Here is a 24,133-nt window from a genome sequence, read left to right as displayed (position 1 = left end):
GAAACATGACACCATCCAAAACAGGTCATTTTGTATTGGTCCAGAAACTCTGGAACCTGGGCAGCCAGTAGTAGGAAATGTTACCCACATATTAACTAAAAATTACTTGTTTACTCACACACTGGATGTGCTCATGGACAAATTTCTTGACATCCTCTTTCCTGTTGAAACTAAAAAGCTGTAGCTGGAAATAAAGAGTGAAAAACAAATTATCAGTACACAGGATGGATGTCACTACACACGAGAGACATTTTCCAACTATTTTCCAGCAGAAGGTTTAGTGATGGTGAAAACTAGAACTTCATGATACATGAATAAAGGTCTTCACAGCCAGAAAACAGCTTAGCAGTCTATCTCAGTTGATTGGTTTGGGCTAGAATCTAGTCTAGAGGGTCTCGACATTCGACTCACTGAAATTGGACAAAGAAGTTACATACCCCATTCCCCAATGAGTGTGTTTATTATGACCACAGGCTATTTCAGGTCTGGACCCCTATTCATAAAGTGTCTCGGAGTAGAATCAATTTAGGATCAGTGTTGCCATTTAAATCATGATGAATAAGAGGGAGGACCTGATCTTATCATCAGCACTCCTACTCTTTGTGGATCATGCCCTGGCATGCAACTTATGATGGAGGCCATACTCTCTCAGTGAAGTTGTCCAGTTTGTAGTCCAGGTGGGGGGTGAAACAGTAGTCTGATGTCACTAAGGAGATGGTGGCGCTCCTTTCCTCACCAGCTGCCCACAGAATGTCAGTCAGAGCGACGGCCAGGGCCCTCTCCTGCTCCTTCTCACCCACCTCACTCAGACTGGGCAGGAGCAGAGACGGAGGGAGAGAGCACAGTCAACAGTCTCTTCACTTTTTCCCCCTTTGTCTTAATGGTCTGTCCTTTCTACCCAAGTGTACACTCGTTCACTCCTCCTCACACATTTACAGTTGAAGTCGGAAGTTTACACACACTTAGGTTGGAGTCATTAAAACCTGTTTTTCAACCAATCCACAAATTTCTTGTTAAAACCTCTTGAAACTAGGGGGCACTATTTTTGTTTTTGGAAAAATAACGTTCCCAAAGTAAACCGCCTATTTCTCAGGACCAAATGCTAGAATATGCATATAATAGACAGCTTAGGATAGAAAACACTCTAAAGTTTCCAAAACTGTCAAAATATTGTCTGTGAGTATAACAGAACTGATATTGCAGGCGAAACCCTGAGGAAAATCCAATCAGGAAGTGTCTCTTATTTTGAAACTGTTGTGTTCCTATGCACCCCTATTGGCCATTGAAAGGGATATCAACCAAATTCCCTTTTCTACGTATTCCCTAAGGTGTCTACAGCATTTTGACGTAGTTTCACGCTTTTATGTTGAAGAATGAGCGTAAACGACTACATTGCGTAAGTGGCCAGCTGATTCTTGCGTAAAAGACAGAGATAGTAATTTTTCCTCTCGCTCCTACTGAAAAGCCAATTGTCCCGGTTGATATATTATCCAATAGATATTTGAAAAACACCTTGAGGATTGATTATAAAAAACGTTTGCCATGTTTCTGTCGATATTATGGATATAATTTGGAATTTCTTTCTGCGTTGTCGTGACCGCTATTTCCAGTGGATTTCTGAACATAACGTGACCAACAAACGGAGGTGTTTTGGGTATAAAAATAATCTTTATGGAACAAAAGGAACATTTGCTGTCTAACCGGGAGTCTCGTCCATCATCCGAAGCTCATCAAAGGTAAACGGTTAATTTGATTGCTTTTCTGATTTTCGTGGCCAAGCTTCCTGCTGCTAGCTGGACATAATGCTATGCTAGGCTATCGATAAACTTACACAAACGCTTGTCTTGCTCTGGCTGTAAAGCATCATTTCAAAATTTGAGATGACAGGGTGATTAACAAAAGGCTAAGCTGTGTTTCACTATATGTCACTTGTGATTTCATGAATATGAATATTTTCTAGAAATATTTTCTGACCGGTGCGCTATGCTAATTAAGTGTAGTTGATGACAATTCTCCCGGATCCGGGATGGGTAGTTCCAAGAGTTAACAAACTATAGTTTTGACAAGTCGGTTAGGACATCAACTTTGTGCATGACACAAGTAATTTTTCCAACAATTGTTTACAGACAGATTATTTATCTTATTCACTGTATCACAGTTCCAGTGGGTCAGAGGTTTACATACACTAAGATGACTGTGCCTTTAATTAAACATTATGGAAAATTCGATAAAATTATGTCATGGCTTTAGAAGCTTCTGATAGGCTAATTTACATCATTTGAGTCAATTGGAGGTGTACCTGTGGATGTATTTCAAGGCCTGCCTTAAAACTCAGTGCCTCTTTGCTTGACATCATGGGAAAATCAAAAGAAATCAGCCAAGACCTCAGAAAAAAATTGTAGACCTCCACAAGTCTGGTTCATCCTTGGGAGCCTAATGCCTGAAGGTACCACATTCATCTGTACAAACAATAGTACGCAAGTATAAACACCATGGGACCACGCAGCCGTCATACTACTCAGGAAGGAGACGCGTTCTGTCTCCTAGAGCGAAAAGTGCAAATCAATCCCAGAACAACAGCAAAGGACCTGGTGAAGATGCTGGAGGAAACAGGTACAAAATTATCTATATCCACAGTAAAACAAGTCCTATATCGACATAACCTGAAAGGCCACTCAGCAAGGAAGAAGCCACTGCTCCAAAAAACACCATAAAAAAGCCAGACTACAGTTTGCAACTACACATGGGGACAAAGATCGTACTTTTTGGAGAAATGTCCTTTGGTCTGATGAAACAAAAATAGAACTGTTTGGCCATAATGACCATCGTTATGTTTGGAAGAAAAAGGGGGAGGCTTGCAAGCCGAAGAACCACATCCCAACCGTGAAGCACGGGTGTGGCAGCATCATGTTGTGGGGGTGCTTTGCTGCAGGAGGGACTGGTGCACTTCACAAAATAGATGGCATCATGTGATAGGAAAATTATGTGGATATATTGAAGCAACATCTCAAGACATCAGTCAGGAAGTTAAAGCTTGGTCGCAAATGGGTCTTCCAAATGGACAATGGCCCCAAGCATACTTCCAAAGTTGGCAGAACTGAAAAACCGTGTGTGAGCAAGGAGGCCTACAAACCTGTGTCACACCCTGACCTTAGAGATCCTTTTAATTCTCTATGTTTGGTTAGGTCAGGGTGTGACTTGGGTGGGCAATCTATGTGTTCTATTTCTTTGTTGGCCGGGTATGGTTCCCAATCAGAGGCAGCTGTCTATCGTTGTCTTTGATTGGGGATCATACTTAGGCAGCCTGTTTTCCATCTTAGTTTGTGGGATCTTGATCTTGTTAGTTTCTGTATAGCCTGCAGAACTTTGTTTGTTTTTTCTTGTTTTTTTTTGTGTTAATTTTTAATAAAAGTAAGATGTTCGCCTACCACGCTGCTCCTTGGTCTAATTCATCTTTAAACGAGCGTAACAACCTGAGTCAGTTACACCAGCTCTGTCAAGAGGAATGGGCCAATATTCACCGAACTTATTGTGGGAAGCTTGTGGAAGGCTACCGAAACATTTGACCCAGTTAAACAATTTAAAAGGCACTGCTACCAAATACTAATTGAGTGTATGTAAACTTCTGACCCACTGGGAATGTGATGAAATTAATAAAAGCTGTAATAAATCATTCTCGCTACTGTTATTCTGACAATTCACATTCTTAAAATAAAGTGGTGATCCTAACTGACCTAAAACAGCGAATTATTTATATATATATATATTTTTTTTTGTTTACTGGGATTAATTGTCAGGAATTGTGAAACCGAGTTTAAATGTATTTGGCTAAAGTGTATGTCAACTTCCGACTTCCGACTTCCGACCAACTGTAAATGCATTGTACTGGTGTAAGACAAGTTTCATCCATATTTCTTTTATCAGTCCTTTCCTTTTAAGAGAAGAGAACAAGTGCATGCTACGGTAAAAATGACTATTGAGACGCAGGGCTAAGACTATGGCCTCCGACCCATCCATGTCCAAGGAGCAGGCATAGTGTGAAAATGAATTTGACTGTTTCTAGTTGGGTGACGTTCGAATGGGTTTCATTTGACTTGATTCGGTCAAATTTGAGCCATTTTCTCACCTTTGCAGTCTGCAACAGTCTGAGTTGGTCTGGCGGGTGAAGAGCAAGTATTTGATAATGTTCGCTTGGACCACCATTTGAATGGCACGGGATCCTCCCTAAAGAAAAAATATGCTGTTTCATTAAAACTACTGTTGAACAAAATGCCTTGAGTTTGGCCTTAAGGAAAAATAAATGGATTATGACTTTAGGAACTTTTCCTACACGAGTTCCCTGTTTGAGGAAGATCCTTTACAGTATCGCTAATTTTACCTTCCGAGTCATGGTTTAATTCTCGTTCCTAATCTTGTACAGGCAGCCGTTTAACATTAAGTCACATTTAACACTAAACATTAAATCACCTTATTATGTGAGACCAGACACCTTGACACATCCTAAGATAATGGTGACACTGGTCTATAATTAAGTCTAACAGCAACTGGCTAATGGTGTAACTGATTGATGATTTCACACCCAGAAAACAGCTTAGCAATCTATCTCAGTTGATTGGTTTGGGCTAACCTCTAGTCTAGAGGGTCTCGACATCCGACTCACTGAAATTGGACAAAGAAGTTACATACCCCATTACCCAATGAGTGTGTGGAACCTAATCCTACTACAGTTAAGAGATAGGGGTAGGGCTACATTTGATTAATGAAGACATGTACGTGTAGCAGTATGGGTCTCAGGACTGAGGCATCACAAGGAGGGGGGCGGCATTATTTCAGAACTACAGATAAGACCCCGGTCTCCGATTGCAACTGTTATATAACGGTCTGATCTTTTCAGCTTGTAGGAATATCAACTGTCGATTCTCTGACTGGGATAACAACTGTGTCATCATCGCATTTATTTAACAGGTATAACTATCTCTTAAATTAGACTCAGATTGGGCAAAAATACAGGGCGTGCCGTTGTGATTAGTTCATCACCTTAATGAGGCCCTTATGAAACCATCTACAATGCTGCCTACGGCTGTTGTAATTCTTTAAATAACCGCATTTGATTCTTCTGGGTATATGTAAAAAAAAGGTAACAATTCTACATGGTTAGAATGATAGTAAACAACATACAGTGCTGCCATTTCATTCATACCTTTTCTAAATTTGTTAGCTGGTTAGTTAGCAGCCTCCAGAATCTCCTGGCTAGCATTTATGGCGCAGGTTGATAAATCAACTATTGGATTTCAAATGGTTTGGATGCAACCAAACCCGAGGTATGCAAAACATTTGCTTAACTTTAAAAAAGTGAACTATCCCTTTTAATGCCTTCAATACTCTTTAAATCATTTGTTTTGATGGGAAGGGCAGTGTGTACCATATCAACAATAACTGGCTAGGCATGCAGAAACTGGCCCAGTGTAAAGTCTATGGGGACCTGAAAACACCGCGGTTGATATTGAATTCATTGGGGGAAGACAGAGCTTCCTAAGAACAGCATCAACTGTTGACACCATCAACCTGAGTTCATTAAATGCAAGTATTTTCACTATGATGACTATAAAAACATATATAATTAGCATATAGGGTTTTTAAAAAACGATTTGGTTCTGTAGGGGCAAGTTTTACTAGTCTATTCAAGTCAATTATCCTTCAATGATCAAAAGTCCACACTGCTACTCTTGACCAAAGTCTCTCCACCCTGTTTCAAAGTTCCCCTCCTTAACACTGGTTGTAATCCCAATAAATCGGTCCTTTCTTCTGAAGTGTGCACTTGTTCGCTTCATATTGAATGAGTGCACACTTCAGGAAGAAGGGGAGATTGAGACACACACACACTGTTTGTTTACTCACTCTTTCGGCCTCCAGGGCATAGGATAGGTTGGAGTAGGGCTCCCTGAATTTGAAGAAGGACTTCTTCCACTCATAGTTGAAGACGTAAAAAGTATTGCCGAACAAAATCTTCCTGAGGTTCTGAAAGACAAAAAAAACGTATCCTCTACCAGAGCTTGACGTCTATTTTATATATTTCTAAACTAAACTCTACCTCTGTAATTCAACTCTAGGTAAATGTCTACTTATTTAGAGAGGCAAAAGGCAAAGGACAGTTTTGGCAAATGTCAGATGGGCTGGTCCATCTTTCGCCCAGTGGGCCTGTCTCAACTGGGGTTTTTGTGCAAAAGTATCATTATTTGGCAAATAATGTGTTAGGGTCAAGGAAGAATGCCCGGCCTTTTTCTGGTCCCTGTCCGTCCATGCAAGATTCACATTCGTTTAGACTAGGGCTGTTATGGTGATCGTATTACCACCACACTGGCTGTCACGAGTCATGACCACAGTCAAATTCCACATGACTGTTTAGTCACGGTAACTAGGCTTCTCCAAGCTCTGATGCTGCTGATGGTCATTAGTAGCCTAAAAAAACGTTATAGACACTCTGGTAGAGCTCCATAGTTCCTCTGTGGAGATGGGAGAACCTTCCAGAAGGACAACCATCTCTGCAGCACTTCTGCCAATCAGGCCTTTATGGTAGAGTGACCAGACGGAAGCCACTCCTCAGTAAAAGGCCCGCTTGGAGTTTGCCAAAAGTCACCTAAAGGACTCAGACCAATGAGAAACTAGATTCTCTGGTCTGATGAAACCAAGATTGAACTCTTTGGCCTGAATGCCATGTATCCGGTCTGGAGGAAACCTGGCACCATCCCTACGGTGAAGCATGGTGGTGGCAGCATCATGCTGTGGGGATGTTTTTCAGCAGCAGTGACTGGGAGACTAGTCAGGATGGAGGGAAAGATGAACGGAGCAAAGTACAGAGAGATCCTTGATGAAAACCTGCTCCAGAGTGCTCAGGACCTCAGACTGAGGCGAAGGTTCACCATAAGCACACAGCCAAGACAACGCAGGAGTGGCTTCGGGGCAATTCTCTGAAATCCTTGAGTGGCCCAGCCGGACTTGAACCCGATCTAACGTCTCTTGAGAGACCTGAAAATAGCTGTGCAGCTACGCTCCCCATCCAACCTGACGGAGCTAGATAGTATCTGCAGAGAAGAATGGGAGAAACTCCCCAAATACAGGTGTGTCAAGCTTGTAGTGTCATACCCAAGAAGGCTGTAATTGCTGCCAATAGTGCTTCAATAAAGTACTGAGTAAAGGGTCTGAATACTTAAAAAAAGAATATATACATTTGCAAAAATGTCTAAAAACCTGTTTTGCTTTGTAGTTATGGGGTATTGATGACGGAACAAAATGTAATACATTTTTTAATAAGGCTGTAATGTAACAAAATGTGGAAAAAGTCAAGGAGTCTGAATACTTTTTTCCCCTTGCCCCTGTTCCGAGACACGTGCATGATAATGGTCCATTGAAAACGAATATCACACATACAGCATATTATTTAGTAGGCTATAGTCTGATCGGTGACAATATTAGGCTATCACTTGTGAATTATGTGTTATCACTTGCGAATGATTCCCAGCTTGTGCAGTAAAGCAAGAAACAGTGCATGCCTTTTGTTGCGACTTTTCCAATCATAGTCACACCTCATGTAGCCTAGCTCATAGGCCTGTATGATTTGATAAGGTTTGTATCAAACTAATGTGGCCAAATAACAGTTTAACTGGCATACGTAGGTAGCGTAGCAGTTTAAAGTTTGGGGAAGATAATTTTCACCATAAAAATGCACCTTTATAATAAAGCATTTGCAGTCACTTTTGAAAACATTTTTTTTTGCATTTTGGTACGTTTCCACTTATAGCCTACTGCCGTGTGTGGATTACTGTGTTTATAATAAGAAGAAATAGACTAACAGTTTTATCAACATTTTAAGCTAAATGTTCTGATCTGTTGCATCAGCCTCATTGCTTTGAAAGGTTTTTTTGAGGCGAGTGGTTGTATTAATTTGTGATCTATCGCATCCCACGACTGTCCCAGAGTATGTTTGGAATATTTTTTTTTTGCGCAGAAGGACAAGTTAAGCAATAGAATAGGTCCATTTTTGTATTATAAGGTATAGTAGTCTAGTGATGTAAATGTGGACAATGCTTCTAACATCTTCAATATGTGCGTTGGAATTCGATAAGAGGGACGCTCACAGTTGCGTCCCTGATTGTCTTCACTTGTAGCCTACTTTGGAGGTGAGATGGCTGTGGGAACGACCCGATCAAGTGACCGTTATTGGCTAATAAGAATTGAAATATCTGAGAGCGCCTTGTGAGTGAGAGGTGCTTCGGAGCAGGCTGCTGGGAGAAGGGAATTAAAATGATTATTTTCAGTCCAAGAGCACAATGGCCACTTTGGCTGTAAAAGGCATGAGCATTTTTTTGATGACACACAAGGGGGATGCGCCGGTAGATTTGAGGCCTGGTGAGAATATTATCAAGTGCTTGTCAAATTGTGAATGAGAAACTGATGAAACTGATGAAGTGTGTGCAGCCTGCACAAGGAGCAGAGTTTATGCCTTTCATGCTGCTTTTTTTCAATTCATCATTAGAATCGCATCATGCAGACATGAATGTATTAAAAATCAAAACACATAGCCCAACGTTTGTATCGCAACTAAAGTTGCATAAATAACTCTAAATTAAGCATATATGAGGACGTGTTTCTTTGTTAACTGCTCAACACCGAATAGCCACGTGTACACTCCCTCGGAAATCGTTTGGAGAAAACATTCTTTCTATTTTATTCAGCTCTGTTTAATTGTATTATTCATACTATAAAATAATGCCACAAAATTCTAATCTAATCTTTTTTGCTAATTGAACTAGTGTAGCCCACAGCCACATGCCAAAGCCATATTAGGCCCTAACATAAGGACAACTCTGAGTATGCTATTCTGTTCTTCTGAAATACACAACATTTTCTTCATATCATAGTGTTTCTTTAGCCCTGTCTAAAATAAATAATGGGTTTATTGTGATGGTGTAGTCTATTACATGGATTTAGTACTACTTTTTGGAATGTAGATGTTTCTAAGGTCCGCATCAGTGGCTTGTAAGCTATACGTGGAAACCAGGAGATGCTAAATGTGTTTATGTAAATTAATGATTATTTACAGTGAGACCGGAAGTTATTTGCTTGACAATCACCAGCTGACAAAATGTAATGACCTCCACAGTCCTAGTTTTGACAGATGTCAACAGAGACTGTACAGAAAACAACTACCCAAAAACAGTTTCCAGATAATTTGGCTGTAGTAAAATACCTTGTTAACTTGTTTTCAGATGACCACACTTGCTAACTCAATCCATTGCTTAAGAAGACCATGAATAAATAAGGTATCTGTATTGCTGCTCTTTTGTCTCTGGCACGCACACATACACACTCACACACAGTGAAACACACAAACACAGCAATTGGAAGCAGCAGGTGTCAAGTGACCAGCTCATGTTGCTAGTGCAGACTCACCCCAGCTAACTCGGGTGTGATAGGGAGCCCTCCTAGGCTAGGAGAGACAGTCAGGGCCCGGGGGATAGAGTAGGGCACTGTCGATAGGTTGGTGTTTCCACAAGGCGGCTGTGCTGTGGACGGTGGCCTGCCTGTGCCATCCTCGCTTTCCTCCTCAAGCTTAGTCCTCTCCAGAGGCCTCTGCAGAGAGACGTGACAGAGACCTTCAGAAAGATCCCACCTTATCGTTCACAATGTCCCACATATTCCAACAACACACAATTCCTCTTCTTTGAGAAAGCCCCACATTCTTTAAAAGAGGTTCAGGCTAGGTGTCAATCGGCAGCACCCTATAACAGACTTTTAAAGGTAAATAACAATTGAGCTGACATGCACAGCCTTTACCGTGACTGCGATCTCTGGGAAAATACCTTTCAAAGGGTACATTTTCAGCAGTCTAGTTTGCTGCTCTATAACAATCCTTGAATTGAATCTTGACATTAATCCAATCAACAAGAACCTGCAATATGATAAGGTTACATGAATGAGATGATGGTAAACATATGGTTAAACTCTCTGCCGCTATGTGTCTCTCTGTCTCCATCTCTCAGCTGTCAACACAGTTGCCCTCATGGCTGTTTTGTTTTCCATTCAGTTTGGACACTGTGGCACATATACAGTGCCTTCAGAAAGTATTGACAACCCTTTACTTTTTCCACATTGTGTTGTGTTACAGCCTGAATTTAAAAGAGATGACATTTAGATTTGTTCACTGGCCTACATACAATACTCCATAATGTGAAAGTGGAATTATGTTTTTTGAGATGTTTAAAAAATATATATATTGAAAAGCTGAAGTGCCTTTAGTCAATAGGTATTCAACCTCTTTGTTATGGCAAGCCTAAATAAATTTAAGAATAAAAATGTGCTTAACAAGTCACATAATAATTTGCATGGACTCATTCTATGTGCAAAAATAGTGTTTAACATGATTCTTGAATGACTACCTCAATTACCCCTCATGTACCCCGCACATACAATTATCTATAAAGGTTCCTCTGTCGAGCAGTGAATTTCAAACACAGATTCAACCACAAAGACCAGGGAGGTTTTCCAATGCCTCGCAAAGAAGGGCACCTATTGCTAGATGGGTAAAATTAAAAAAAAGCAGACATTGAATATCCCTTTGAGCATGGTGAAGTTATGAATTACACTTTGGATGGTGTATCAATACACCCAGTCACTACAAAGATACAGGCGTCTTTCCTACCTTAGTTGCCGGAGAGGAAGGAAACCGCTCAGGGATTTCACAATGAAGCCAAAGGTGTCTTTAAAACAGTTAGAGTTTGATGGCTGTGATGGAAAACTGAGGCTGGATCAACAACATTGGAGTTTTACTCCACAACACTAACCTAATTGACAGAGTGAACAGAAGGAAGACTGTACAGCATTCCAAAACATGCATTATTTTTGCTACAAGGCACTAAAGTAATACTGCTAAAAATTTGGCAAGGCAATCACCTTTTCATATTTGGGGCAAATGCAATACAAACCATTACTGAGTACCACTCTCCATATGTTATGGGTATGCTTGTAATCGTTAAGGACTGGATAGTTTTTCAGGATAAAAAAAGAAATGGAGTGGAGCTCAGCACAGGAAAAATCCTAGAAGAAAACCTGGCTCAGTCTGCTTTCTACCAGACACTGGAACATGAATTCACCTTTCAGCAGGACAATAACCTAAAACACAAGGCCAAATCTAAAATGGAGTTGCTTACCAAGAAGACAGTGAATGTTCCTGAGTGGCCGAGTTAAAGTTTTAACTTAAATCTACTTGAAAATCTATGGCAAAACCTGTAAATGTGTAAGGGTGCATGCTGGTGGCAGGGAAGTCAGGCGCAGGAGATCGAACTTGGTATAAAACAGAGCAGTGTAATAAGTGCTAAAAAACTCAGAAAACCAAAATATACAAATAATACAAATGGGTAGAAAAACGTGTCGCACACCAGAACATATCTTGCACAATGCTTACAAACAAACAATCACCGACAAGGACATGAGGGGGAACAGAGGGTTAAATACACAACATGTAATGAATGGGGTTGGAACCAGGTGTGATACAAGACAGGACAAAACCAAAGGAAAATGAAAAGAGGATCAGCGATGGCTAGAAGGTCGGCAACTTCGACCACCGAAAGCCGCCCGAACAAGGAGAGGGACCAACTTCGGCGGAAGTCGTGACAAATGGTTGTCTTGCAATGATCAACAATGATCACACACCTGCGCCTCATGACACTCAACTGGAGTCCATGTTGTCGTAGCTGAATCAGAATTAGTTAGGTAACATAGATAAATAAGATGTTTTATTTACTTTATACTTGTTATTAGAATGTCTTCTTTTGGACTATACTGTTGGCAGTTGCATTTTCCTTTCTTCTCTAGGGAAAAGTCACTTGGGGCCCAGAGAGGGGAGAGGTCAGGCTTGTATTTTACATGTCTGGTAATATGCAGAATAACAGAAAGGGAGAAGTCAGGTTTGAACATTGTCTTCATATTTTAATGTGTCTGTAACTATTCCTAAACCATGTGAAGGGCTCCACCATGTCTGTACTCCAGTCACTCCCTCCTTTTCCCTTTGGGGGGAGGAGTATGGCAGTGTCTGGAACCATTGTATTACCCCTCTGATGTTGCATGAATCTTGACCTAGTATATGACCTAGAGGCCCACTCCCCTCCGTGAGCTTGTCCAGGAGGGGGTGTATTTGAGATGGGAGTATCTAGAATTGACAATTGATATATGCCATTGGATGAGGTAATGTTTTGGTACTATGAAGTACCAAGAACGAGAAGTAGAACCTCGTCTAAGAGACCAAACTGAATGATAATTTATAGCTAATGCTATCTGGCTATGGGATACTCCTCTCTCAAGTAAAATGCCCTTTGTGAAGTTCCTAAGATCTGTGGTTCGTCATGTGAGTTGAGGGGGGTGTATCTTGGCTATAAAAGATACTAAGTATTCTTTTGTAAGCACTCTCAGATAATTATTTTATAGACACTGAATTGATCTGAGAGTCAAAGGGCTATGGTGAAGCTCATGTTATTAAAGATGGACTTTAAAATATAACTCTGACTTGTGTGTTGTTTGTAAACTCTCCTCATTTAGTAATACAGAAAATTACCACAACAATGTCTAAACATGTTTTCACTTTGTCGTTATGGTTTATTGTGTGTTGATGGGTGAGAAAATAAATATTTAATCCATTTTGAATTCAGGCTGTAACACAACATATGGAATACATTTAGGGGTGTGAATACTTTCTGAAGGCATTGAATGACCCAGTTCTATAGCATATCATTGTTTTGTCATGTGACTGGATGGGGCCATACATATACTCTCTAGGAGTCTATACACACTCTCTACATGTAGTTGCCAAAAGGTATGCTGAGAAAGGAATGGAAGCAGAGAAAGAGAAGGACAGACATAGAGACAAATATGTTGTGGAAAAGTTATGCTGGCTCCGGAGGGGACCAGCGCAGAGATAGTGGTGGTCAGGTTTGGAGTCAATTTAATTTAAATTCCGTCAATTCACATCCTGAATGGACTTTATTGCCAATTTGCGTTCTGAACTGAAACTAATTGGCCCCAACACTGCCGGAGGTATTTGTCATCACTCACATCCTGGTTCCTCTTTACCTCCTCTTGAAGGATCTCGATGTAGCCAAGTCTGGAGGGCTGCAGATCCCGGATGGTCTGTAGGAGCTCCTGGTAGTCTGTCATCACGCCACGGGGCCTCGACACCCTTAACCCTAACTACAGCACGACGATACCTATACTATACACACTCTCCACATGAAGTCGCCAAGAGGTGTGGTAGACAGGGAGATATATAGGGGAAATTAAAATAGGGAAAGAGAGGCAGAGAGCGAAGGATACAGAGAGAGATAGATGACAGAGGGAGAGATAGAGTAAGCCTTGCTGGGTGAGCAGTAAACGTATATGCCCCACCCAGTTCTCTCTCTTTCTCTTCTCTCTCTCCTCTCTCCGCTTCTGGTCTTTCCGAGGCAGATCAGGTTCAGTGACGAAAAGCCCTCCCCCACCCCACCCCTCCACACACACTGCACCACGTTGTCTGATTGGATAGGAGTGACATGCGGTTATCTGAGAAGAGCATCTGCATAGGATCAGCTATCACACTGAAAATGTAAGCTTTAGCCTAACTGACTTATGCAAGAAGTGCAGGTGAGATGGGAGATGCAGGTGTGCAAGTGCTTGTGGTCACAATACATGGTTATGGATTCACAAAGAGAATGTCATAAAACTAAGAACCTCTTTTAAATGGATTTATATTTATAAGTAGGCTACTGAGTGTACAAAACATTAAGAACACCTTCCTTTTATTGAGTTGCACACTCCACCCATTTTGCCCCCAGACCAGCCTCAATTCGTTGGGTTATGATCTCTACAAGGTGTCGAAAGCGTTCCACAGGGATGCTGGCCAACATTGACTCCAGTGCTTCCCACAGTTGTGTCATGTTGGCTGTATGTCCTTCGGGTGGTGGACCATTCTTGATACACACGAGAAACTGCCTTGAGTGTGAAAAACACAGCAGTGTTAAAGTTCTTGATGCAAACCAATGTGCCTGGCCCCTACTTCCATACCCTGTTCAAAGGCACTTAAATATGTTGTCTTGCCCATAAAACTTCTGAACGGCACACATACACCATCCATGTCTCAACTGTCTCAAGGCTTAAAAATCCCTATTTAACCTGTCTTCCCCTTTTTCTACACTGACATCAATAAGGGGTCTTAGCTTTAACCTGTAGTCACCTGGTCAGTCTGTCATGAAAAGAGCAGGTGTTCTTAATGTTTTGTACATTCAGTGTATATCTAAAACATTTTTAAACTGTTTTATGTATTTCAATGTATTCAACAAAATCACATTTCTATTCATTGCATTGGTGAGCAATGAATCCATGCCAAGGCATTTTATGGGAATGAAATCCAGATTCAAGAATGACCCAAAGTTCATTTTGGCATTTTCAAGTTATTTAATGTAAAAGAAAACAGTCAACTTACTTTAATGATACAATCTTGTAATTCCAACCTGTAAATAAATATGATCTGATAAGTTTAAAGTAATGTGCATGGTCTTGCTTGAATATATCTTTATGCACTAGATGTGTTAAGGCTATAAAAGAGCACAGACTTTTCATAATTACTGCACAGGCCTATGGAATGACCCAAAGAAAACAATCATTTGAAAGGTGAAATTGACTTCTCCAACTTACCCACGGGAGTTGAAGATGTTTCTCCATTTGTCCAGCTCTGATATTTGTCTGAGGATGTCATCCAGCTCGGTGTTGCGGTTCACAATGTTGGGATCCTCTTCCATCTGCAGTGAGGGACATAATAAAGCAACCAGTTGTGAACCCTGACATGTTGGAGGGAAATATTTAGGAGAATGCTGGCTCTGGTCCAGGGCATTAGTATGAGTTCCTCTATACTGATGGGACCAGAATGCCAGCAGTGAGAAAGGTGTGCAAAGGCCAATTGACCGTGCTCCATCTTGACCCCCTATGGCTTCTGTTATCCTGTCAGTAGCAGTGACGTCATTAGGCCTGGGCTTCTAGGGCTTCAGCCTTTCCTCGTACCCCAAAAAATTCTCATTTTTATTTCCGTCTGATGAGTTTCCATCACTTGCGCTATGCAGTATTACACGTTAATGACAAAAATAAATAATACAACATACTGCGCTAGGCAGTAGCAGACACTACAAGAAGTCCCTGGAGTGACGTGATGCCTGCTGTGATTGGATGAGCATATAGCACAGAGCAAATATGGATATTCGGAACATCTTCCGAAAGCAGTCGCAAAAAAGCGAGCAGGTTGAGCAAGTTGAGGCAGCAGTGTGAAGAGGACATAACCGTCAGAAAGTCAAAGTGCAGCAGAAGCAGCAGAGTTAGCCACAGGCTTGTGCAGGGCAAGCGGTCTTCTGGTCAGGCTCCGGAGATGGGCACATCGCGCGCCACTCCCTAGCATTCTACTCGCCAAAGTCCAGTCTCTTGACAACAAGGTTGATGAAATCCGAGCAAGGGTAGCATTCCAGAGGGACATCAGAGACTGTAACATATATCCTGTGGCTGCATTCATTGTAGCTGGGGATTTTAACAAGGCTAATCTGAAAACAAGACTCCCTAAATTGTATCAGCATATCGATTGCGCAACCAGGGCTGGAAAAACCTTGGATAATTGCTATTCTAACTTCCCCGACACATTTAAGGCCCTGCCCCGCTCTCCTTTCGGAAAAGCTGACCACGACTCCATTTTGTTGATCCCTGCCTACAGACAGAAACTAAAACAAGAAGCTCCCGCGCTGAGGTCTGTTCAACGCTGGTCCGACCAATCTGATTCCACACTCCAAGACTGCTTCCATCACGTGGACTGGGATATGTTTCGTATTGCATCAAACAACAACACTGACGAATACGCTGATTCGGTGAGCGAGTTCATTAGAACGTGCGTTGAAGATGTCGTTCCCATAGCACGAAACATGACCGAATACAAACAGTGTAGCTATTCCCTCCGCAAGGCAATCAAACAAGCTAAGCGTCAGTATAGAGACAAAGTAGAATCTCAATTCAACGGCTCAGACACAAGAGGTATGTGGCAGGGTCTACAGTCAATCACGGATTACAAAAAGAAAACCAGCCCCGTCACGGACCAGGATGTCTTGCTCCCAGGCAGACTAAATAACTTTTTTGCCCGCTTTGAGGACAATACAGTGCCACTGACACGGCCTGCAACCAAAACATGCGGACTCTCCTTCACTGCAGCCGACGTGAGGAAAACATTTAAACGTGTTAACCCTCGCAAGGCTGCAGGCCCAGACGACATCCCTAGCCGCGCCCTCAGAGCATGCGCAGACCAGCTGGCTGGTGTGTTTACGGACATATTCAATCAATCCCTTTCCCAGTCTGTTGTTTCCACATGCTTCAAGAGGGCCACCATTGTTCCTGTTCCCAAGAAAGCTAAGGTAACTGAGCTAAACGACTACCGCCCCGTAGCACTCACTTCCGCCATCATGAAGTGCCTTGAGAGACTAGTCAAGGACCATATCACCTCCACCCTACCTGACACCCTAGACCCACTCCAATTTGCTTACCGCCCAAATAGGACCACAGACGATGCAATCTCAACCACACTGCACACTGCCCTAACCCATCTGGACAAGAGGAATACCTATGTGAGAATGCTGTTCATCGACTACAGCTCGGCATTTAACACCATAGTGCCCTCCAAGCTCGTCATCAAGCTCGAGACCCTGGGTCTCGACCCCGCCCTGTGCAACTGGGTACTGGACTTCCTGATGGGCCGCCCCCAGGTGGTGAGGGTAGGCAACAACATATCCACCCCGCTGATCCTCAACACTGGGGCCCCACAAGGGTGCGTTCTGAGCCCTCTCCTGTACTCCCTGTTCACCCACGACTGCACGTCTCCAACGCAATCATCAAGTTTGCGGACGACACAACAGTGGTAGGCTTGATTACCAACAACGGCGAGACGGCCTACAGGGAGGACGTGAGGGTCAGGAAAATAACCTCACACTCAACGTCAACAAAACTAAGGAGATGATTGTGGACTTCAGGAAACAGCAGAGGGAACACCCCCCTATCCACATCGATGGAACAGTAGTGGAGAGGGTAGTAAGTTTTAAGTTCCTCGGCGTACACATCACAGACAAACTGAATTGGTCCACCCACACAGACAGCATTGTGAAGAAGGCGCAGCAGCGCCTCTTCAACCTCAGGAGGCTGAAGAAATTTGGCTTGTCACCAAAAGCATTCACAAACTTCTACAGATGCACAATCGAGAGCATCCTGGCGGGCTGTATCACCGCCTGGTACGGCAACTGCTCCGCCCACAACCGCAAGGCTCTCCAGAGGGTAGTGAGGTCTGCACAACGCATCACCGGGGGTAAACTACCTGCCCTCCAGGACACCTACACCACCCGATGTCACAGGAAGGTCATAAAGATCATCAAGGACAACAACCACCCGAGCCACTGCCTGTTCACCCCGCTATCATCCAGAAGGCGAGGTCAGTACAGGTGCATCAAAGCTGGGACCGAGAGACTGAAAAACAGCTTCTATCTCAAGGCCATCAGACTGTTAAACAGCCATCACTAACATTGAGTGGCTGCTGCCAACACACTGACTCAACTCCAGCCACTTTAATAATGGGAATTGATGGGAAATGATGTAAAATATATGACTAGCCACTTTAAACAATGCTACCTAATATAACGTTTACATACCCTACATTATTCATCTCATATGTATATGTATATACTGTACTCTATATCATCTACTGCATCTTTATGTAATACATGTATCACTAGCCACTTTAACTGTGCCACTTTGTTTACATACTCATCTCATATGTATATACTGTACTCAATACCATCTACTGTATCTTGCCTATGCCGCTCTGTACCAACACTCATTCATATATCTTTATGTACATATTCTTTATCCCCTTACACTTGTGTGTATAAGGTAGTAGTTTTGGAATTGTTATCTAGATTACTTGTTGGTTATTACTGCATTGTCAGAACTAGAAGCACAAGCATTTCGCTACACGCATTAACATCTGCTAACCATGTGTATGTGACAAATACAATTTGATTTGATTTGATTAGCTAACTAGTTAGTCGACCTCAACATAAAGGTTGGATAATGCTAATAAGCTAGCATTAGCGCTCAGCATCCTTAAGCTTTTGCGTGTCACTCAGAGTTATTTAACCGTATATTCAGTGAATGGGCAAGCTAAGGTTGTTGATGTAAGTCATGATATTAGGAAAGTGTTTATTTCCAACAAGTGTATTTGATTGGTTTAATTTCTGTAGCTAGCTTGACTGGCTAGCCACATCGGTAGCTACTGGCTGGCTAGCTAGCTGAGACCGAAGAGATGATAGAACTTTTTTCCTGTTGACTGAAGCTGAACTACAACATAATATTTAAAGGGTAGGTAGCATAAACATAACCACATGTGGATTTGCATTAGCATACGCTTCAAAAGTCCCAATGCAAAGTTACACCTCACTTTTAATTTTTTTTAGTCATTACATCAAACCGATTAGAATTCTGAAGAATGCCGAAGTCACATCGGAAAATGTTTTTCCTTATTGCCTATAACATAAACTCCAACATAAATAACTTAAAAAGCAACATTTCAAATTAAAACAAATAATTTGCACTCAGGACAACTGGTTTCAATTACATTTTCAGCAAATTTACAAGCAAATACTTTAGGAATTTTTTACAAATCAACTTGCAAGGTTGCTAGCCAACTAGCCTGCTAACGTTGACCCTACTAGCCTACTAACGTTAGCCTTACCAGCCTGCTAACATTACATTAACACTGAATAAGTCATCCAGTTACTATCAACACACACAGTTGAAGTCGTAAATTTACATACACCTTAGCCAAATACATTTAATTTAATCCCAGTACAAATTCCCTGTCTTAGGTCAGTTAGGAAGACCACTTTTTTTTAAGAATGTGAAATGTCAGAATAATAGTAGAGAGAATGATTTATTACAGCTTTTATTTATTTCATCACATTCCCAGTGGGTCATAAGTTTACATACACTCAATTAGTATTTGGTAGCATTGCCTTTAAATTGTTTAACTTGGGTCAAACGTTTCGGGAAGCCTTCCACAAGCTTCCCACAAGCTTCCCACAATAAGTTGGGTGAAATTTGGCCCATTCCTCCTGACAGCGCTGGTGTAACTGAGTCAGGTTTGTAGGCCTCCTTGCTCGCACAAGCTTTTTCAGTTCTGCCAACAAATGTTCTATAGGATTTAGGTCAGGGCTTTGTGATGGCCACTCCAATACCTTGACTTTGTTGTCCTTACGTCATTTTGCCACAACTTTGGAAGTATGCTTGGGGTCATTGTCCATTTGAAAGACCAAGCATTGTCCATTTGCGACCAACCTTTAACTTCCTGACTGATGTCTTGAGATGTTGCTTCAATATATACACATAATTTTTCCCCTCCTCATGATGCCATCTATTTTGTGAAGTGCACCAGTCCCTCGTGCAGCAAAGCACCCCCACAACATGATGCTGCCATCCCCATGCTTCACGGTTGGGAGGGTGTTCTTCGGCTTGCAAGCATCACCATTTCTCCTCCAAACATAATGGTGGTCATTATGGCCAAACAGTTATATTTTTGTTTCATCAGACCAGAGGACATTTCTCCAAAAAGTACCATCTTTGTCCTAATGTGCAGTTGCAAATCGTAGTCTGGCGGCCTCTCAGGTTATGTCGATATAGGACACGTTTTACTGTGGATATTGATATTTTTGTATCTGTTTCCTCCAGCATCTTCACCAGGTCCTTTGCTGTTGTTCCTGGATTGATTTGCACTTTTCACACCAAAGAACATTCATCTCCAGGAGACAGACCGCGTCTCCTTCCTGAGCTGTATGACGGCAGGTACACCTCCAATTGACTCAAATGATGTCAATTAACCTATCAGAAGATTCTAAAGCCATGACATCATTTTATGGAATTTTTCAAGCTGTTTAAAGGCACAGTCAACTTAGTGTATGTAAACTTCTGACCCACTGGAATTGTGATACAGTGAATTATAAGTGAAAGAATCTGTCTGTAAACAATTGTTGGAAAAATTACTTGTGTCATGAACAAAGTAGATGTCCTAACCGACTTGCCAAAACTATAGTTTGTTAACAAGAAATTTGTGGATTGGTTGAAAAACAAGTTTTAATGACTCCAATCTAACTGTAGCTTAGATAACGACTTCTAACTAAACATAAAAAAAAGTTGGCTATGGTGACTTCGGAAAGTGTTCAGACCCCTTGACTGTTCAGACCCCTTGACTTTTTTGGAATAAAAGAAACTCCCCAAATACAGATGTGCCAAGCTTGTCATGCCCAAGAAGACTTGAGGCTGTAATCGTGTACTGTGTAAAAGGTCTGAATACTTATGTCAATATATATCTTTAATAAATGTGCAAAATGTCAAAAAATAGTTTTTGCTTTGTCATTATGAGGTATTGTGTGCAGATTGATGAGGGGAAAAAAGCGATTTTAATAATTTTAGAGGCTGTGACGTAACAAAATGTGACCCGATTCAGGAACTAGGCATATGTCGCAAGTCACGACTTCACAGGAGAGCCATTTGAACGTAATTTAAAAAAAAATCAAAATGTGTTTTTTTGGCAGAAATGCCTTCTCGAACATGTGAACATTCATGTGCCTTAATAACAAACTTGTATGCCATCTGTAAATACGAATACAATTGTATAATTACAAGCCTTGATGGTTAAGCCACAGAAGAAGTAGAAACCTTCCCACTAGCTGTCACGCCCTGGCCATAGAGAGGCTTTTATTCTCTATTTTGGTTAGGCCAGGGTGTGACTAGGGTGGGCATTCTATGTTCCTTTTTCTATGTTTTTGTATTTCTTCGTTTTTGGCCGGGTATGGTTCTCAATCAGGGACAGCTGTCTATCGTTGTCTCTGATTGAGAACCATACTTAGATAGCTAGCTAGCTAATGTTAGCTGGCTGGCTCCTTAGCAGACGTTATTATTTGTTCCCCCGAGCCGTTTTCTTTTCTAGTTAGAGTCTATTGTTAGCTAGTTAACATTGAACTTGGTTGTTTGGCTCCCAGCACTGTGGCATTGTTGGCACTTTGTTCATTGTTGCTTAACTAGCTAACGTTAGCTGGCTGGGTCGTTAGCTAATGTTACGTGAGATGTGTACAACACCCGTTGAATATGGCCGGTGTCAGTAAACTTCTGCAAAAAAGCGTACTAATTGTTGCCAGCAGAGCTGGTTGGGCTGTTTTTGTGTAATCCAGAGGTAAACAAATCATCGGCCAGAGCGCCAAGTGTGCGCTCCGAGAGCATAACGAGATCGGTGGGACTAAAGCTTGAGAGGGTGTGAATGACGCTGAATGTAGACAAAGAAGAGCTCTTCACTAGATACTAAAACATTCAAAGGCGATTTACTTTCCCATTGTTCCTCAAATGCAGTGTATGATATACCATTTTGTAGCTCTGAATCTCTACTTCTTGCTACATAAATCAATCCAGGTGGCGAGTCACAAGTGTGGAAAAAGTCAAGGGTTCTGAATACACTGTATATGCAGTAGAGGTCTTTACGGGTCCACCCGAATCCGATTACCTGGGGCCAAACCCGGGACCTGCAATTCTGTAGTTGACCCTCGGATCTGGGTCGGATCTGATTTGATTGTCACGGGTATGTGTAATAACATTATAAACCCGACTGCAGCAGGAGGGAGGGAGAGAGAACATTGTCAATTTTGTTTTATTTAACCTTTATTTAACCAGGAATTATTTAACCATGCTTTTGTCACTTCTAGATTAGCCTACTGCAATGCTCTCCTTTCCGGCTACCCGGACAAAGCATAAAATAAACATCAGTTAGTGCTAAACACGGCTGCTAGAATCTTGACTAGAACCAAAACATTTGATCATATTACAGTTAAGGCTAGGGCTGATTTCAAGGCTGTACTGATAACCTACAAAGCATTAAATGGGCTTGCACCTATCTATCTTTCCGATTTGGTACTGCCGTACATACTTGCACCATCAGCCACATACACACACCACAAGGCATGGCGCTTACTGCTAGCTCCTTTGTTCCTCTCTCCCCCGGTGCATGCATTAACAGCTTCAGTTAATAACGTAGTTAAAATATATATTTTCTGCTGCTTCTCTTGGATCGGATCAGACTGGGTCTGAACCTGACCGGGTCTATACGGGGCCTTTGCCTGATTGTCCTCGGGTCTACATATTTTAACATTTTATTTATTTGGGTAGGGTCCTGGGAGGAAATTGGAACGGACCCGAGAAGACCTTTAATATGCAGCTATATTAGCCAGCCAGCTAATGTTAGCTATTTAGCCAACTAACGTTAGGAGCTATTAGCCTAGCCAACCTTGCCAACCAGCACGGTTATGGTTGGCATGCAAGAGCCCTAATACTGGAGACCAGTTTGAACACAACACAACTAAAAGATAACCACAGATCAAAAGAGCAGAAACTTACAGATTAATGGCTCGGTTACCATCAGGGTAAGTGTCAGGGAAAATCGAATAGCTATGGTGAGAAAAATCCATAATAGATGTCAGTCAGCTAGCGTGCTAGCATTAAGCTAAGGTGTAAAAGTAACAAAACTCCCGTAGCCTACATCACAGAGAACATGCCGAGAAATTGACAAAACAAAAAGGAAAATAGACGAGGTACCACCATTACACAATTAGAGCAAGCAGGTGTGATTTCTTTGTTTGTTTTAAGCAGGTGTGAGTTTTTATTTTGTTTTGAGCCCACGGCAAGAAGGCAACAGAGCCTGCAGTGCTAATGGGTTCCCATTAGATAACACAGCCATGAAGTCCATGAAGAGCATGACGTGTGGCTAACTTTAGGCAGTTTGAGCTAGCTACCGAGCTAGCATACGAACTCGATAGCACAGAGCAGGTCCGGCACATGACCTTGAAAAATAGTGCATTAGGGGTAGTTCCGAAGACATCCGGATATAAGTTAATAAATATGTTAAAAAAAAAACACAAAAAAACAGTAACTATGTTTGTTGTTATAGGTAACCAGATCGTGATATTTCTAAATCTTTGCCAACACATTGTGTTGTTTTTTTGTTGAGTAAAAACTCATGCTTCCTACCCTTTTTTAAAATGAGCAATGCAGAACTGACAAAACAAAATTAATCATAGAGGTCTTATAACCTAATCCATTCTAAAGGTAAACATACGTGGCAAATGTCTGTTATTGTCACGTCCTGACCTTAGTTCCTTTTTTATGTCTCTATTTTAGTTTGGTCAGGGCGTGAGTTGGGGTGGGCATTCTATGTTTTGTGTTCTATGCTTTCTATTTCTATGTGTTTGGCCTGGTATGGTTCCCAATCAGAGGCAGCTGGCAATCGTTGTCTCTGATTGAGAACCATACTTAGGCATCCTGTTCTCCCACTATGGGTTGTGGGTAGTTATTTTCTGTATAGTGTTTTTGTTGCACCTTACAGAACTGTTCTTTTGTCGGTTTATTGTTTTTGTTCCATATTCACTTTATTAAAAGTATTATGAATACCTACCATGCTGAACTTTGGTCCTCTTCTCCTTCTCCCGACGACAATCGTTACAGTTATTTCCATATAGGTTATGTAACTATTCGTTTAAAAAAACGACCCACTATTGAATTGGTGAAATTATTTAATTGAGATTTTATTTTATTACTCTTTTTATTCACATAGCTACTTACTTGTCTATTGTTCTTGCATTGTCGAGAGGTTAACCTGCAAGTAAGTGTTTAATTGCACTGTGTACTCCATGTATATCATATTGGGATGGAAATGTTATACATGGGCTTTTCTTATAACTAATTTCTGTGTTCTATTCATGTGATGTTCTAATAACCAATTCCTGTGTTTATGCAAGGGTCTGATTGAACTAATCCTTGGCAGTACACCCAGACCTTGTTTTGAGTACGAAAGACATCTCAGTTTAGAGAGAAGAAACCTTGTGAGGTATTGGTCTGTCTGTCACATGTTATAAACCAGTATTGGTCGGTTACATGAATGAAACACAATGGTAATGATGAATGATTTATACTAAATCATGCAAAAACATGCAAAAACATTGTC

At 41.5% G+C, this 24,133-nt stretch overlaps 1 protein-coding gene across 1 annotated transcript in view; it reads right to left on the bottom strand.

The window, feature by feature from the left end:
• Positions 1-24,133, bottom strand: part of mindy4b (MINDY family member 4B) — a 44,665-nt gene that overhangs the window by 13,430 nt on the left and 7,102 nt on the right. The window contains exons 2-8 of the mRNA XM_021587272.3: positions 14,719-14,822; positions 14,507-14,534; positions 9,451-9,630; positions 5,899-6,018; positions 4,127-4,224; positions 645-810; positions 119-184 (exon numbers count right to left, since the gene is read on the bottom strand). Coding sequence (XP_021442947.2) covers positions 119-184; positions 645-810; positions 4,127-4,224; positions 5,899-6,018; positions 9,451-9,630; positions 14,507-14,534; positions 14,719-14,822 — 762 coding nt within the window. The remainder of the gene's footprint in view (positions 1-118; positions 185-644; positions 811-4,126; positions 4,225-5,898; positions 6,019-9,450; positions 9,631-14,506; positions 14,535-14,718; positions 14,823-24,133) is intronic.

Source organism: Oncorhynchus mykiss, chromosome 27 (genome assembly GCF_057628025.1).
Source record: "Oncorhynchus mykiss isolate SJ-2025 chromosome 27, ASM5762802v1, whole genome shotgun sequence".
Classification (NCBI taxonomy): Eukaryota; Metazoa; Chordata; class Actinopteri; order Salmoniformes; family Salmonidae; genus Oncorhynchus; species Oncorhynchus mykiss.
The sequence above is the reverse complement of the archived record's forward strand: the minus strand, read 5'-3'. Positions and strand labels throughout refer to the sequence as shown.